This window comes from Leptosomus discolor, chromosome Z (genome assembly GCF_034619465.1).
Source record: "Leptosomus discolor isolate bLepDis1 chromosome Z, bLepDis1.hap2, whole genome shotgun sequence".
Classification (NCBI taxonomy): domain Eukaryota; kingdom Metazoa; phylum Chordata; class Aves; order Leptosomiformes; family Leptosomidae; genus Leptosomus; species Leptosomus discolor.
This window is the reverse complement of record NC_141419.1, coordinates 6,932,773-6,950,891: the sequence shown is the minus strand read 5'-3', so window position 1 is coordinate 6,950,891 and position 18,119 is coordinate 6,932,773. Positions and strand designations below refer to the sequence as shown.

The following is an 18,119-nucleotide window of genomic DNA, read 5'->3' as shown; positions in this document are numbered from 1 at the left end:
CTTTATTGTTTATAACGCTCCTTTGAGAGGCTATAAACATCATAGGAGGGGGACAGAGAATTATATAACAAACTGGGAGGAGAATGACATTATCCTAACACGATGCAGATGTCGGCTTTCCTCGCGACAGAACCGAGTCATCGGTAGCTTTCTCCTCGGTAAGGCTCGTTGCACAACACTCCCCAGCGCGCTACGCCAACTCCAGCTGCCCGTTCCTCAGCGGGGAGAGCACGCGGTTCATGGTCCGGTTGAAAGTGTCGACCTCTGGCACAAATTTCTCGGCAGGGACAACGAGTTTTCTCCGGGTGTCCATGCACTTGTTGTCCAGCACCAGGGAACTGGCTTTGTAGCCAATATCTGTCTGAATGCGGTGAAGTTGTCTGTAAAGAGCATCCAAGGTATCCCTGGGAACAAGCAGAAGTGAGACGAGTTGGGTTCAAGCAGTGCATTCACTGCCCAAGTTGGACAGGAAACACCCAACTTCCCACTTTCTGGCAGCAGAAATATCCGTGCAGCGTTTGTGCGAAGAACAAACACATCAATCGGGTATTTCTCGGTGCGCAGCAGCAGCACCGTTTGGGTCTGCAAACACCAAGCCCACACGCTGCTCCTGGAGCGCAGCGCAGAGACGTGTGCCCTGGGAGCCCACACCAGCCCAGAGCAGCACTTCTATTTCTTCCTTTACTTTTCACCACCCCTTTTTTTTTTTTCCCCCCTTTTTAGAATTCTCTGTGCCTGGCTGAGGTCAGAGTCAAGCAGGGACCGTGGGAAGCCCATTCACCCTCCCACCACGCAGACCTCTCGTGCCTTGCTGGCACTGTGCTGCCCAGTCCAGCTCCCAAGACCTTTCCCACTCCCGATCTGAACAGACGAGCTCCAAACGCAGCTTCTGGAAGCGTGCGTGGTCCAGGACTGCACGTGGCCACGTCCCTCACGTGGGCAATGCCAGGCCACTGCTCTGCCCCAGAGAGCAGGACACTTACTGTGACTCTGCCAGCTTCTGTTTGAGCACACGGCTTGTTCCCTCCAGCTGGTGGACCTCGTCTGTTAGCCCGTACTGGACCTGTGAGGTGAGGAGGGAGAAGGCGACAGCAGTTAACAGGGCTGAAGTGTTTTACAAAGGCCACGGTTCTCCCGTTCACCTTCTAGCCCAGCTATGACATTTCTTTCCTTGCTTTGCTAGGGGACTGTAGGATCCACTGCTCAGCCCTTCTGTAGTTTTCTCCAAAATGCATCCACATTTTTCAGAAACACACAAGCCCCCGGCCCGCTGGGTGTCCCTAGTCCCTCCTGGCAGGGAGCGCACCAGGAGAGGCTGGTACCTGATCCCGACAGAGCTCCATATTGGGCCGGTACGTGCGGGTCTCCAGGCGGGTGTGTGCCACTTTCAGATCTTGTGTTTTCCTCCGAAGATCTTCCTCCAAGCGTCGGATGTCCTCCTCCATCTCTGCAATTTCCTCCAAGGTCTAAGGATAAAGACACGCAGGATGAGGGACAGCCAGGGATACAGACTGGAAAACAGCCCCTGTGCATCCCGGGCTTCTACCGTGCTGGGAGGGGATTTTAAACAAGGGCTGGTGGGTTTCCAAGCACTGAACCTCTCTGCTCACAGATCGGGCTTTTCACACAGACCAGGCATGGTGCTGCTGGTGTTTTATGGCCAGAGTAGTTCAGACCAGGGGTGAAATAAAAAGGCCAAAACCTGGCACTGCTGCTGAGAAATGCCAGAGCAGCAACGGTGATAGCAGAAGGAGGTAGGATGTTACCGGGATCATACGTGTGCCACTTAACAGCTCTCACGTAGAAACCACACTCAGGCCAAGCAGCTCTGCACATAACAAACAGCCTTTCGGATTCAATTCCCACCCAAGGTTGCGGTCGGTAACCGAAGAAGCAACATTTACATTCTGCTCCTGCCACTTCAGCTCATCGTAGGCTCTTTCCAGGTCTCTGATCCTCTTGCGCAGGGCAAACTCCGTAGCTACACGCTGAGCCTCCAGCTCGTTGTTAGTCTGAAGAGAGAACAGGCTCCAGCCACACACACCTAGGAGGCGTCTCCCTCCCAGCTGTGGCCTGTGAGGTTGGGACAAGCCTATGAGCAAACCCAGCTGGGTCTGGCAGCTGCCACGTGGGTACAGGTCACGCACCCCCCTGCCGTGCCAAAAGGCAGGGAATGATGGACAGGTACGTGTCTCCCAGGTTGCTGAGACTGCTGCAAGCTCCGCAGCATCACTGAGCTCCTCTCAAACCAGGAGGGCAGCTGCTCTCAGAGAGGACCACGGGCCAACGCTGCCTTTTCCCTTCCCCTGGCCACAGCACACGCCAGCCCGTTCTCCCACACTGGATCCAGAACTTCTGCACCACCGATTCACGGCCAAGGGGCTGCTGTACCTGTGCAATAGCAAGCGCTGTTGCTTCTCGGAGGCCAGTGGAGGCTTTCATTTCTGCCTCAGCACGCTCCTTGTTGCATTGGCTATTCTGTTCCCACTCATCAAGCCCAGTTGATCTGTGAACAAATCAGCAGTTGTGAAAGTAAGTTGAGCATTTGCAAGACAGTTCAAAAGGAACCACCTGCTGCAGGCCAAGGTGGCTTTGTGCAGAACAAAATCATTCAGGAATTCTGGAGGTCACACCCTGTCTGATCTCCTCACTGCACCAGCTGGAGGTTGGTACCCCATGGCTCATGCAATGAGCCCAACTTCTGCTCAAACCGGGGACACGGCCAAACTGTGCTATGAAACACCAAGCAAGCGAAAACAGGCAGCAACTCACCCCTAAGCTGTGCTGAAGGCTGACACCACAGTGCTTCCTACCAAGTGTCACCTATGGCCAAGCACGAAGGAGGCAGGGCAGCTAGCTTCTGGTTTTGTGGTGACAATTTGGATAACTCCCAAAAGTCTGTGGCTTCACTATTCAAGAACCACAACAAATCCCAGAAGCCAACTCCTGTTCCGAGCTCTCTCCAAAACTGCACCCACCAAGCCAGGACGTAGCATGGAAAGAAAAAGCATCCCCAGGGCTCTTTCGAGCACCAGCGTGGATTTGGCCACGCAAAGGCAGGTTCTTTCCTTACCCGCCTGGGACTCGTGTCGGGTTGACCTTGAAGGAGATGTTGGGAGAGTTCACGTTGAGGGACAAGCACACACGATCTATTTCCAGTGCTTCCATCTTGCACCGGTGGTCACAGCTCAGCTGCTGGCGAGCTTCCTGCAAGAGGCTGCAGAAAGCAGGGTGGGAGTCAGCGGGGAGCACAGAGGGGCGAGGCAGCTCACACCTCCCAAAGCTTTTGTCACCACATCAGTCTCTTTAAAACGACTGACGAGTTCCTGCCCTCCCACAATGAACCGGGCCCAACTGGGTGAAGCAGCACACCTGCTGCACCACCTGCCTGGCTCTCCCGTGCTCTGCACTGGCATCGCACTGGTGAACTGAGCTGCCCACCCTCCTGCAGCGGGGCAGCGACCCACGAGGGATTAGGGCCTGGGAGCTGTAACACCTCCAGGTCACCGATTCATGAACCAAGGCAGGTGGCACAAGATATCTGTCCAGGCCAAAATTTTCCAAGGATACTTGTGAAGTCTCCCTTGACACGCTCTCACCTAGAAGCCCCCAAACCCCACAGACCTTGACAATAACCATCAAAGGCTCCTCCTAAGTGGCTCACTGCCCCCGGCCTGCTTGCCCACCTCAGCAAGGCATTAGGGGCACATTAAACTGCTGGGGCCAAGAAGGAGGGGAGAGTCCGGTCAAAAGCTGCGTCATTCGCCTCACCAGAGCTGTTCGAAGGCTTCGTGCACTCTCTGCTGCAGTTCTCTCTTGGCTTTGTCTATCACCTTCACCTCCTTGTGCAGCTCCTCCTCCACAGGGTCCCTCACCACATCGATGGCGCGGCGGCTCTCGCGGAGCGTCAGGCACTCGATGGAAACGTCCAAAGGCAAGTTCTTTGCCTGGAGGGCACGTTCTGCTGCTTCCTTCACCTGGAAGAAGCAGCCAGCTGGGTGTGTGGGGGTCTCCTTCTGAGACAGGAGGAAGAAAGGAAGAGGAACCCACCGATACCCTTGTTCAGAGGGCCTCGCATGGCCTGTCTTTGCAGTTCTGAAACATTTAGCAAGTCTGGAGTGAAAACTGCGAGAGCCAAACACGTTAATTAGTCCTCTGCATCTGCTATTTGCATTGGGAATCACACCTGGCTGGGGGCTGACGACTCCAGGAGCAGCAGCCTCTGGGTTTAGAACTAAGAGAATCAGAGATGTCCCGCTGCTATTCTCTATTGAAAATCAAATATTTTTGAATGATGGTGTTAACGTATGTCTCATTATCCTCTAGAGCTTTAAAAAAAAACCCAAAAAACAACCAAAAAAACCCCAACAAAAACCACCCAAAACCCCAAACATGAGCATGCGATACACAGCTCTGTAAAACAGCTTGGCTCAGCCAAGAACACGGTGTTTTTCTTTCCAGGAAGCCATTTCATCAGGTATGGATCTCTGTATACCTGTGATAAGCCCCCCTTGAACTCCATATGGGCTTGCCCACTGCAGAAGACGAGCCTCAATTATTTAACATCCCATGTGGAGAGTGTAAGTTGATTTCCAGCCATCTGTCTTCCCAACATACTTTGGCTAAGGCATCGATTTCCGCATCTATGTCTGCAAGGCATTTGTCCAGCGCCTCTTTCCATCTGTTCACGCTGCTGATACGTTCAGCCAGGCGGGTTCGGTTGTCATGCTCATCCCATTTCGTCTGGAATCAGAGGAGAAATGCCATTACTCTTTTTTAAATTGCAGTTATGAATCTTGCTGAAGCCTTTCCCTGTTTTCAGGACTGACTGATCCCTCAGAAGAGTACAACACACCGCCATTTGGTCTAATAGTCATCTACACAAATGGCGAGCACAGAAAACAACGCAAGTTGTAACGGATGTGGGGATCACACACAGGGATTTCATGACAGTACACATGCGTCACTGCGCATGGGCTTACAGGAGGTAAATGTACGTACTCAGTAGGTTCCGTCGAGTTAACGCCTTCTCCTATTCCCTCGCCCATGCACCCAGATGCTCGCCCGTGCTCCTCAGCCCGCTACTCTGCCAAACCGGGGAGCAGCCCACCTGCCACAAGGCTCACCTGGTTGTTGGTTTCGTTGCGGAGAGCTCGGGCTTCCTGCCGGACTTGGTGGGAAGCAGAACGCTGGCGTTCGGCGTCAGCTGAGATGAGATGGGAGTTGGTGTGCCACTCCGGCAAGGTGAACCGCTGTCCTGGCTTTACACTCAGCGTGGCCATCTTGCTAAACAGGTGACTAAACGGGAGTGGAACATTTTTCATGTTTATTCATGGAAATACATCGGAAATAGAGATGCACCCACAAACTGGAAAGCTCTTCAAGAGAAAAGCAGCAGCAAACTCTAACCCAGCACCTCACCCAATGCTGTCACACATATCCACACAGCTGGGGAAGGGCAGGTGATGGGAGCCACCCTCTGCCCCCGGGGCCAGGACGAAAGCCCTGTTCACCAGTCTCTCCCTAGAGAAAAGTGCTATTTGCAGAGAGACAAAGAGCCGCTCACAGCACCATCTCCCACGCGGTACTTGTTGAGCTTGGAGAAAAAGGCTGATTAAGTTACTAATTCTGCTTTTGTTACAGCCCCATAGGCACAGCCCAGAGTTGCAGTCCCAAGGGACTCGAAGGCTTTACAGGAGCAGCATAGTTTCCAGCCATCTTCCTTGCTACGCAGCACACCCCTGCAAAAAACTGACAGGAATTGCAGAGACCACTCAACAAAATCAGAGCAGCTCCCTAAAACCCCACAGTCAGGTATACCTGAGCCGAGGAGTCGTGTCTACCCCAGGTATACCCCACAGCCTGTCCCCTAGGCCTCTCGGGCACCGGTAGTTGGGGACAGAGCTCCTTGAGCACAGCCAGCCTGCCGCTGGGGAGCTCCTGAAGGGAAGGAAGCCCTGCAGCAGGCCGTGGGGCTGCAGAGCCAGAGAGAAGCCACGCAGGCCTGCGGGGCAGAGAGACCCGACCCCCTAGGTGGAAAGAAGGAGGGAGCGGAGAGAAAAAGGGAAGGGGTTCAGCCCCCATCTAGGAGGGGCCTTCGCCCAGCCGGGCAGCCCCTCAGCAGGGTGCCCCAGCTCCGCCGCGCCAGGGCCTCGCTGCGCCCTCGGGGCCCGCCCCGAGCCCGGCCGCGCTCGCCGCTTCCTCGGGGCCGACCCTGCTCCCGCTCCCCTCCCCGCTGCCCTCACCTCCCCCTTCCCCTCCCCTCCCCCTTCCCCCCCCCTTCCCCTCCCCTCCCCCTTCCCCTCACCTCCCTTCCCCGCTGCCCTCACCTCCCCTCCCCGCCTCAGGCCGATCCCGCCGCCGGGCCGGTTGCCGGGCACGCGCGGGCCCGTTGCGAGGCGGCGGCATCGGCACCGGCGGGCTTGGGGCTTCCCCCACCCCCCGTCGAGGGGGGCCGCGGCCCCGGGGTGCGGGTGGGCGGCGGAGCCAGCAGGGCGGCGGCAGAGCTCGGCTGTTCGTTACAGCCAGCGGTGACAGTTACGCTGCAAACCAAAGGCGAGAGACACCGAAAACGGTGGTGGTGGCTGTTGTTATTAATAAAAATCCCGACAAATCGCCAATAAACCCAAGGGGAGCGGGCGTCCTCCCAGCGGGGAGTCCCAGTGCCACCACCCCCTCTGTGCCCGGGCACAGTGTCACCCGCAGAGACCTCCAAGCCCCCAGCATGGCTCCAGTGCTGCGGGCAGGAGGACGCAAACAGCTGAGCAAAAACTTCTTCCCCGGTTTCTGTGGGTTTTTTGTTTTTGTTTTTTGTTTTGTTTTGTTTGTTTTGTTTTTTTTGTTTGTTTTTTTTTTTTTAATATTAAATGGCATTAAACCAAATCAAACAGAAAAGGATGAAAGTAAAATCGTTTCCTGGCACAGGTGTGGCAGCTGTGCCCGATGCCACCCAGCTCCTACCACCACGGCCCAGCTCAACACCTCCCCCTGCTCCTGCAGACATGGCTTTGGGAATACATGAAAATGATGCGAGTATTAAAAAAAAGTCTCACATGTGCATTTCAAAAAAAATTTATTTTTCAAATGAATACGGTTCGTTTACAATACACCCAGCTTGATGGTGTCTAAAGCCAGTAGAGATCTGATGACTGCTGTGTGTACTATACACAGTCGTACAGAGGTTACAGATGCCTACGAGAGGGAAGGAACAGTGAAAGAAGTTGACATTTTACTGTGCTGGAAAGAAAGCAACTCTTGCAACAGGTAGAAAATTTTGGCAAGAACAATTTGTCTGGAAAGGGAGAACGGGCAGAGGACACCGGTTCTGCTTAGCAAGTACATCTCAAAACACACCGACGCACGGTTTCCCTCCCACCCCAACGTGGTCGCAGCCCACATCCGCAATACAAATAGGCACACATGGTCAAGATGGTTAAGTAAAAATAAAGGCTTTTACCAGTTTGTTTGCCATCCATCTACGATCTATTTGTGCAATGTCTCAAGTCACAGCTCTACTTTATTCTTGAAACAATTCCCTTTTGCTTTGAAAACCCCCAGTTCCTTCATGGTGGGAACACTTTCAAGTTCCTGCTTAAGCAATGGTAACACCAAAACGAGAGGGGAGCAGTTACCAGCATATGAGAAAGAGCAAGACACACACATAGAAGGGAATCTCGATCCACTGTACTGGTTTATTAGAATTTTATTCTGAAAAGGAATCCCAAACAGCACAATTTTTTTTTAATTTTCAATTTAAACATACGGTATTAAATACGCAAAATTTATACGCGACACATTGCTTCCAGCGGTCTCCTAAACAAATGCAGCTTGATCGCTAGCAATGTTTATGGCACACACCATGCCACCTGAGCCACCTTCTCCTGACGATACTTTAATACCCATAGTGGCTCATAACTGAATGCTACCAATTACCGTGAAAGCTTTGAAGTAATACCTGCTGATAGACAACATTCTTCCCTATGATCAGACACCTCCAGGCCACATAAACAGCCCATTTTTTTCCCCCATGACAAGCAACAACACTATTTGTCCACCAGCAGGCTACCTCGGGAATTGCTTATGCCAAGGGGAGAAAGAAGAACGTAACAGACAGGAGGATCTGAACCCTGTGAGCCCAAAGTGCGTCACCCAACCTGTGAAAGGCAGGGTCTGTACGCCAGTGTCACTGGTCGTGGCAGGAGGGGCTGGGCAACGAGCCTGTAAAAATCAAGATTTCAGACCAAAAACTCATTCTGACAACTCTATTGCTGTGCTGAGGCTAGCTTTTCAAAACCGCCTGTGAAACAGACAAAATGCAACTTTCTAGGAGCAGGTTTTTCTACAGGAAAACAACATTAAGTTGTCTCAAGGCTAGATTCAACACTGAAAACTGGAGAAATGAGACCGTTTCGCTGAAGAACAGAAATCAAGTCCAAAGAGAACTAAAAACTACAGCCACAGGAAGAAAGTGATGGACAAAACCGAGTACCCAAAAGAAGCCATTCTTCACCGCGAAGTTCCCAGAAGTCAGAAGACAAACTTCACCTCTAGCAGTCTTTCTCTCACCGAGTTGTTTTGGCATTCAGTTTTCCCCACCCGTTAAAGAGCACTACTCAAGTTTCTGCTTTGCTGGCACACCAACAGGTTCAAAAACTTCAAAAGGTTCTTTAAGTTCAGCGTTGCTCCAGCGGGTATTACTTTGCTATTGTCTCAGTGAACACTAACCAGCAAGACATGGATTTTCTATCAAAGAAACTGGGTTTGAGTATATTTAAGATATTTGCAAGTGTAAGCATAATGAAAGTTTATTAGTAACTATTTTAATAGCTATTTTTTGCACAGCTGTACTTAAATGGGTTGTGGACCTATGATTTATGGGCTAGCGTAGCCCTAAACTCAACATACAGCCATGTTTTTTCTGTGTTGCTAGATAGTATTACAGTAGGTATTCATTTTCCAACTGCCAAATGTCTTTGAAAGACCTATATAACTCTCAGCAACGAAAAAAACCCTTTCATTTAAATAAAACTTGCCCTCTGACAGTCTGTTTTGCCACAAATTAACTCAAAAGAAAGCAACCGGCAAACACCATGGGACCAATGTCCCAATCCCAATGGCCTTCCTTGGGCAGAGCTGTGATGAGATGCAAGTGAAGAGCCCAGGCTCACATCAGAGACGGACTCCAAACAGAACTGTATTGAAGATGCAAACTTGCAAGAAGGTGCACAGGTTTGCATCAGAAGTTAGCACTTCCACAACATGGTTCATCCTCAGAACACCTAACAGCTAGCTCTTGTAAGGCGACGTGAATCATCATAAACATTTTCTATGTGGGGTTAAAAAAAGAGGCAGAATCGTTTACACAGGGTCAGAGAGGGAACCCATTTCAGAGGCAGTGTTGATACCAGAGTTCCTGGCTGGATAGCTCATCAGTATCTCAAAACTGCATAAAATATAACCAATTTGAAAAGCTCTTCCATTTCAGTCTGAAAATCCACTTTTTTTTTTTTTTAGGAGCTTTAAGCCTGAACTAGCACCTAAGGATGCAGGTGCCTACTTCTGTGCAGCACACAGTCTACACCAGCCTTCCCTCTACCAGTACCTCGATATCAGAGGATGGGGGATCTTCTCTCCCCTCCTACCACCTCACTAACCCTTTCCACACCCAAGACACCATCCGATTTCATACACAGACAGCACCACCCTCAGCTGCTGCCAAACTGGTTCTTGACGAATTATCTGTGATGTTTAATCCTCACCTCCACATTCCCACTTAATCAGACTTCTGTACTGCTCCCCAACATTCACTGGACAACATTCTTCATGTCCTTATAGCCACCAAATGGGGGTAGGGGGGAAGAAGCAATGGAGTGTATGGGAAGCTGCACGAGCACAGTAAAGAGTGAAGACGTTACTGGACAGGCAACATTCAAATAAAGGCAGAATTAATGATTCTCATTAGAGAAACATATCAAGGTTAAATTTTATTTAAAAAATTGCAAGTCTACCAGGAATTATGTTTATTTGATGACATTACTCTCCAGAAACCACTTATTTTAATAGCTTCTCCTCTCTGGGCAATTCTAATCCACAAATAATTCAGGGCTCCCTAAGTAATTCAATGCAAAACCAACTCCGTTCTGACCAAGGACTTCAAGCTTTAAAAACTGTTCAGGTAAAATACTAACCACACTACCAATGTGAACACAAGTTCTTCCAGCTCTGTTCTTGATCAGAAAAAGGCACATGCTTGCTCTCAATGAGTTCAAGTCCAACACGAACAGTTCAGGACACCTAAGCTAACGTCTGACGTACCCATTAGTTTCCCCGAAGGGCTCGAGCTGACCACAGCTTACCTGACATCCACCCAACTCCCACCCTCCTTTCTCTCTACAGGCAGCTGCTTTGGACACCATTGCACCGCCACCACCCCTCACACCCACGGCCGATTCGTCGTCCACGCAGCGACAGCGTCCCCGACATGGCAAGCGCTATACAGGCAGCGGAGGGAGAGTGATCCTGCGTAAGGGAACAGGGAGGTAGGTAAGAGCTGAGGATGAGCAGAGCAACTGCAGTGCTACAGCAAAATTAACTCCACAACTGCCTGCTCCTGTTTTTCCTGGTAGCCAGGCACGCTTCAGTGTGAACTGCGTGAAAATTGCCACCAGAAATCTATCAGAGCATCTATGTTTTACGGAGGGGTCAGACAGTGCTCACAAAACCCCTTGGCTCCGTTGTTTCAAATAGCACCGATCCACTGGAACTGGTATCTGCTTCGACCAAGTAAGGTAGCTGCAAGGTTTGGGTACGCAACACGGACAGTTTAACTACATGGCTGTCACAGGCACTGCCCTGCTTCCCAGCACGGTTCTTTCAGGAGGTGAACAGGCACTCAAAAAAATACAGGAAAATGCTTTTCCCTTCATCTATCAGTTTTTGAAGTAGTCATATGGAGTCTTTTTGGGTAAACTGTGGATGCAAAGACACTGGCTCACAAGGCTTTAGCAGCATGAGATTTTTTTCAGCGTATTCAGCTTTTTCAATATGAAGACACATTTCCTCCTTGCATTTTTTGGAGCTTTCTATTCTTGGTTTAATAGCACAGTCACCACTACCACTTCTCCTCTTCATAAAACACATAGCTGAGTTGGTTCAGTTTTAGGATTAATCCCAGCACGATTTAGTATGAGTAGCATCAATTACAGCAAATCCTCAGCCTCAAACTTTGCCAGGAAGGAGGATGAATTAAAACTATCCATGTGCACTAGGTTGTTGGGGTTTTTGGTTTGGTTTGTTGTTGTTTGTTTCTTTTTTTTGTCTTTTTTTTTTTTAAAGTTAAATTTGAAGTATTTTAATGGAGTGTCTACATCTTCAGCGATTTATTAGCTTGTATTTAAACTGGATACTTTAAAACATCATGCACCCTCCAATGAATGCAATAGAAACATGCAGAACATTTCTACTGTAATTAAACCCACGTGTGCTACAGCTCATCTCCAGGAAGAGATCTGTGCCCCACAGAAACCAGCATTGTCAGATGCCAGTCCATCTCATTTCTTTTGACAGAAAGAAGAGGCAGCAACTTCCTTCTAAATCTCAAAAGCTTCAGTACTAGCTAAATGTAGACAGAAAATAAACCGGTTGACAGGCAAGGGAAGAGATGGAGAATATTGCTGCAAACAAGCAGATGGTGCAAGATTTTTGGCCCTTTTTCATCTAAAAGGTAAAAACGCCTACTACTAAAAGGGATAGAAGACAGTTTTGGCTCAGGATTTAGACTGAAAAAATGCTTTCTAAATCCTAGCCTAATAACGTTAAGAAATCGGGAATATAAAATCATTCAATATCATTACAAGCTTAAATACCAACAAAGTGGCATTGAGCGCTGTAATAAGACAAGAAGGTTGGTAACAAACTACAAGAAACATCAGTTCATTTCTCTGACCTGAATCAGAAGAAAACCACACAGCAAAAAGGTACTTGATTCATAGTCTCCGTGGGTAGCATCAGCGTGAGTGCTCTATTGCGCATTGAACGGACAGCGTCCCCTTCAACAGAGGTGTGGGCAACTCCAAACAGGGGGCACTGCCCCACTCTGGGACTGCCTAAATATTTCATTGATTGACAATCAGTAGATCGACACTGATAAATGTCGAAAGGCTCTGCTTACTCCTAGAAAAAGTCTGGACACGAGCATATTCGTGCAAAGACAGCACTCGCAAGTAAAGTGGGAGTTTTGCGCTTAAGCTCCTGATATTCAAAAATATCCTGACTGACATCAAGTTATTCTACATCTTAAATGCCCAATACTGTATGAACAGTAATAAAAGGAACACAAAGTAATTTTAGCTTTAAACTTAAAAACCCAGGTACCAATTAAAGCAGTCTGTCTGTCAAGCCGTTTCATTCAGTCTCCTCTCAATACAACTAGTTAAGCTGATTTCGGTGAAGAAAAACAAAACATTCAGTAAATTCTCCCACCTGAAAATAAGTGTTAAAAGCAACATACAGACCAGACACACAGACCTATGAGCTGCACACAGATTACCAATAAATATAGAGAAACACCACAATAAAGGACAAGGTTCATCATAAAAGAAAGAAGTCCAATAACTGCTATTAAGACCATTACAAAAACGAAAGTTAAGTGTGTATTTTTTGCAGGCATGTGCAAGCACATTACAGTGTAATCAAAGCAGAACTTTGCTATTATTATTACTTTATGCAGCATTACAAGGTTACTGAGGTGCAGTGTTTAATAGTCTAGTCTACAGCTTTTCCTGACCAGAGGAATGCTCACCAAACTCACTATGGACCCACACCTTCTGCAGCCATCGGAGAGGGGCAGCATCCCCCACCCCAAAGTATCAAAACTCCCAGCTGGGAATGAGAAGTCCCACCGATACGTGCACACCCCTCCTTCAAACACGCAAGCCACATGAGGTCTGCTCGCAGCAGGACTGACCATCTCGTGAGTCTTCAGAAAGCTTTCAGTTTGTCTACTCCACTTTTGGGAGCTTGCTACATCTAGGAGATGACATCCTTCAGTAGCCACAGATTCCCTTCCAGCACCGATCACATCGCCCCAGGAGTCCCATGCCATCACCTCTCCTACACCCCCCAGCCCCCCACGTACCCCCTCGATGTGAAGAGGTAAATTCATTGACTAACCAAACCCAATTCTAGCCTACCAGCTGAATTTGGTGATCGCTCCTCAATGCCTCTCCCTCCATATGAAAACACCTTCCTCATTATTCTTGGTCCTGACTCAGAGAAGCTGATGCTTGAAAGTACCTGAAAGATACCATCAAACGCTTGGCATTTTCAATAATTTATCTTAAATTTTCAGCCATGTACAACTGGAAAATAAAAATCTACAGCACCATCTTCTAAAAAGGCACTTTCTGAGGACAGTCTTGCTTAAAAAAAAATAAAAAACACTCCAAGTTCTAAACAATGAAACTGATTTGTTTTAAAAGGACCCTAATGTTAGCTACCCGTGTTAGGTGAGGGGGTACCTCAGACAAGACTTGAAAAGGCCAGGGCACGTGGGATGGGAAGTGGATGGAGACTCTCCATCACACCCTTGCTTCTGCAAAACTGATGCTTCGGTATTTTCCCTCGCAAGCCTCTCCCTTGCAGTTCCTTCCCTCCACACGCACCTTTGCCCGCTCAGGGACAACAGTTTGGTTTTGTTTTAGTGTCATAGAGATCAGGATTCTTGAGACTCTGCTAGGGAGGTACAGTGCAGGATCCTGTACCCACGTCGTTCATACCGCTACTGCTGAAAGTACAACATCTTCTACTAGCAGAAAACATCAATTAGCTCCAGCTCTAACCACTACCTGTTCAGGTTCACAAAAAAGGAGTGAATTGGCTAAGTGAAGTTTTATTTAAACATGTGCTGAAACAAACGTGCTGTCCTAACACCCAGGATCAATCTAAAGTACCATCTTTGGGTAGAAAAAGACAGACAGGAGTCTTTCCCTTTGACATCCCTATGGATTTTTTCACTAGATCAAATCAACCTGCCAGTAGCAGCCACGAAACTCCACAGCACTGAAAGGGACAGTATCTGCCTGGCGTGACCAGAGACTAAGATGGCCATTCAGAAATAACGATCTCTGAAAACTGAATTTATAGTTTCAACATACATAGTCTGAGCTTTTGATTCCTTGGTTATAAAAGTGCTTCGAGTAAGGTTCTAAACCCTCAGTTCACAAAATGGGGAAAAAATATCAAAAGAGGACAAGATATGAAGAAAGTGTAAAAAAAAAAAAAGGCCTCAAGCTTTTTTAAGTGTAGGCTGACCTTGGAATTTCATCAGAGTGGACTTCAAGCCTAGTAGAAAACCAGTAATCGTAGCTGGAATTAGTACAGAAGATGATTATCTGTTATCTTATGTTGAGCGTTTTATAGGACAAAAATTTGCACATGAAGAAGTGAAAATAGTTTAGGACCAATAGCATCTTGAAATAATTTGACAACTTCCAGAAACCCATTTTACTCCTGAAAACCATTTCTGTGGCCAAACTTCCAAAAGGATGCCAGAATGAACCCTATAAAAATAACTTTTGGACGCGTTTAACCAGATTACACATCGCACAGTAACACAGCGATCCTGAGTAAAATGGCCACAGCTGAAGTGCCCTACAAAGGAAAAAAAAAAAGCTACTTACAGTGGAGTCAGTCATTCTGTTAGCAGATGTTGCAAGTTTAACGCCTCAACTACAAAACACCCTACTTCTCTCCAAATCTGGATCGACTAGTCGCCAGATCGCAGGTTTCGGCAAGGCTTTCTGCCGGGTTGCTGCCGCCGGCCCCGGGGAGCGGCTCCCGCAGTTGGCACAGTACCAGGGCGCAGCTGCAGGCTCGCGCGGCCGATACCCGACGGCTGCTCCTTCCCCAGCCCCGCGCTGGGGCCCTTGTGCGTGCTCCCACCACGGAAGCAATTAGTGGCACTTGTTAAGTACAAGTGAGGTCTCGGTGAAGTCAACTGGTACAGTGTCTTAGGAGACGGGAACCGTTTTTCTAGATAGGCGTAAAAACGAGGCCAGTATGTCTGCAAAGTAAGTAGAACTGTCAGCATTTGCCCACGTCCCTCTTTGGACTATATACAGACAGCTCCCAGCAAGAGAGGGGGATCTGCTATTCCACCCAAGATTTCCCCAAACAGCACATAAAATTTGAGAATTTTTTTTTTTTTTCTTTTTAAAGGAGAGCAGGTACAAAAATAAAAGAAATCCATATACTCTGAAAATATACTGGAAACTGCCACCACAGATGAGGTACCATTTATCCCGACCCCCCACCCCCAAACTGCAAACATCAAAATATATATGTTTTTAAACAAAGGAAGAATATCTGGCTATTTAATCTCCGTTAAAATGACAGCACCCTTTGTTACACTTGATATTTCACACCATTAATTCTCTTTTGAAAAAAAACCACAAGATATCTAACTAACCTTGATTCCTTGCTTATCTCCTCATTCCTTAGTGCAGTAATTGTCCATCTCCATTTAAATAAATATAGCAGCTACAGCATCATAAATGTGTGGCCCTCACAACGCCAGTAACTTGATATCGTAATACAAATAAGTATCGGCACTTTACGTAGATATTTGCAAAACCAAGAATAGAGATTAAAACATCCAAATACTCTTCACATGAAAACCAGGCAAAACGCTAGCTCGACAAGTCACTTTCCCCAACAGAGTTTCTTTAATTTTTAAATTTTTTTTTGAGAAAGTAGCAAGCAAAAAAGCTTCTCAAATCATAGTTGCTGAGCATGGGCAGAATGAGAAGCATACAGTGTCTTTGTAAGGAGCATTAAAAGACTTTGTAAAAAGGAATTTTCACCTAAACGCCAGAAATCCACAAGAAGTCTTTGTAAAATATTTTTTAAAAATTCTCTATTTTAAAACAATTTTCTGTAAAAAGCCTAACGTGAACCTTTTATAAACAGAACTACTAGCTAGAGTGCTTCTAAGAGAAAACTGTCAGGTCACAGACTAAGAAAAGCATTTGAGACTTACTCAGAAACCATCTTGCTCAAGTTATTTAGTTACCCCCACCTCCCTGCAGCAGGTTTATCTGAAGGCGCTGAAAGGCAAGTGCATGAAGCAGCCAAGGAGCGTGGCTGGGCCAGCCCTGGCTCTGCGGGGCTGCGGCCGACAGCGTGCGGCTCCCCAGACCCAGAGACCCTCAGAGAGGCCGGGGTCTGCCGAGCCTCCCTCGACCACCCTCCCACCTCCTCTCCAGGGACCCCCGAGCCACTGGCCAACCGCCTGCCGTCACGACTATTTCCAGTGCAATTCTGACTCTGCGAAGTCAGTCTCTTCACCTTATTGTCCTTGATACTGGGAGATAAAAGCTGTATATACACTAACTGTTCAGTAAAGCTCTTTGAGACAGTGTTGTGAACAGCACTACGTACGTTTCAATACAATATACAAATGCTCAAAATACAGTACTTTGTTTTCTGGCAGAAAAAATAGGGGAGATTCATGCCTGTTGAAGCAAAACGGGCTCAGATTTTAGGCTCAAAATACAGTCTATTGGCAAAGAGCGGATTCTGTGAGAATGACAGAGATAAGCTACTTAAACCAACCCACTGGTTTTCATGTGGAGAGCAGGTGGAGTTCGGAAGGGCTGGGATAACAGCAATGCCCATACAAACGATCTGCAGTATATATACTATGAACCAGTGCAAATAAAAACAGTCAAAAATGCAGTTCACGAGTTTACAAAGTGCAAAACTCCCCAGTCCCCTCACTGAATAAATGCTCATCTCTGACATCTTGAATATTGTTTTACCTTTAAAGTGGAATGAAAGAGTCCCATTAATTTGTTTCACATTTCAGTGATTTAACATGTTAGAACTATCCCAGCCCTCTTTATTTGCAAAGTGAAATGAAGTTACCAATAACTTAATTTTAAAAGGAAAGTCATTATCAAAGAGGAAAAAAGCCTAGAAACTTATTAATTCCAGACATTTTACCGATGTCAAATAGATTTAACTAAGCAGGTAAAAACTCAAGATCTTAATAAAAACCCCTTTCCATTTATTTCAAATATCCACGTTTCAAAGCCAAAAATACGGCCAAATCCTTTGTTAAATCAAAATACTGCAGTGACAAGTAAAGCTTGCAGAAGTCTAGAAGCAGTTTTGCTATTTTTTGATTCAAAAAAGGAAAATTCGAGATTCCTTCTGACTATAAAACTTTCCTTTCAAAATTAAGGCTTTTACTTTGTCCTTTTAAAATCATGGAGGTGTCCATTCTTCCACAGTTAGTGGTACAAACACTGCTTTAATACAGCTCAATGGACACAGTTTTTCTTGAGAACGCTTATTGCACTAAAAGATAGCAAAACAAGTTGTCAGTTTTTAAAAAATAAACATGGTTACATTTCTAAAAAATAAAAGTTGATGTTGACCATATGTTCTGTAATAATTAAATTAAAGCATTATTATTACTCTAATAAATATAAAAGAAACAAAAGGAAGCTAAACTTCAAAAACACAGACATATGAAATCACATTAAGGTGTGAGAGGCAGCAAGTAAACTAGCATTTGTCTTTTTTCCAAAAAGGCCTTAGCTCTAAAGTTTCAGTTCTGGTGTTTACTACGCATAATCCCATAAAACTTGGGACAACTGATCGCACGTGAAGCTTCAACGTATTTGACTTGCCAGATAGAAAATAATTGAAACTTTTGGACTACGTAAAACAGCAGCTTTAGTAAATTCACCAGGGAGCAAGAAGAGTTTCAATCACTACTGCCTGCACGTAATACCACTAGCTTCTCTGCTTTTGGAAAGGGAACTATTGGAGCTGAGAACTCCAAAGCTGTGAAGTCAGACACAAAGGCAGCAGTTGGCTAAATTATGCTCAAATTATTGGATTAGTGTGCAAAACATCTTCCCCCCCTCAATTTTTTTCTGGCTAGTGCTGTACATTCAAATGTACTTGGATATGTTCACATTCGAATGCTTGATGGCAACACTGAGAGAAAGATTCCTCAATGCAGTGGGGTAAAAACCTAATTTTTTTTTTTTTTTTGCACACTTCCGTCCCCCAAACAATCACTGTGATTGCTCCTACAGAGGTGGTTTGCC

The 18,119-nt window shown here is 47.0% G+C and overlaps 1 protein-coding gene across 1 annotated transcript; it reads right to left on the bottom strand.

Annotated features, from left to right (window-relative positions):
* Window positions 1–190: 190 nt before the first annotated feature.
* TEKT2 (tektin 2) lies at window positions 191–5,282 on the bottom strand. The gene is made up of 9 exons (XM_009947665.2): window positions 5,127–5,282; window positions 4,618–4,743; window positions 3,772–3,977; window positions 3,074–3,217; window positions 2,392–2,506; window positions 1,905–2,012; window positions 1,323–1,466; window positions 984–1,063; window positions 191–404 (listed from the first exon to the last, which is right to left on the bottom strand). The coding sequence occupies exons 1-9, from the start codon at window positions 5,280–5,282 to the stop codon at window positions 191–193; spliced, it is 1,293 nt and encodes a 430-aa protein (XP_009945967.2).
* Window positions 5,283–18,119: the final 12,837 nt, after the last annotated feature.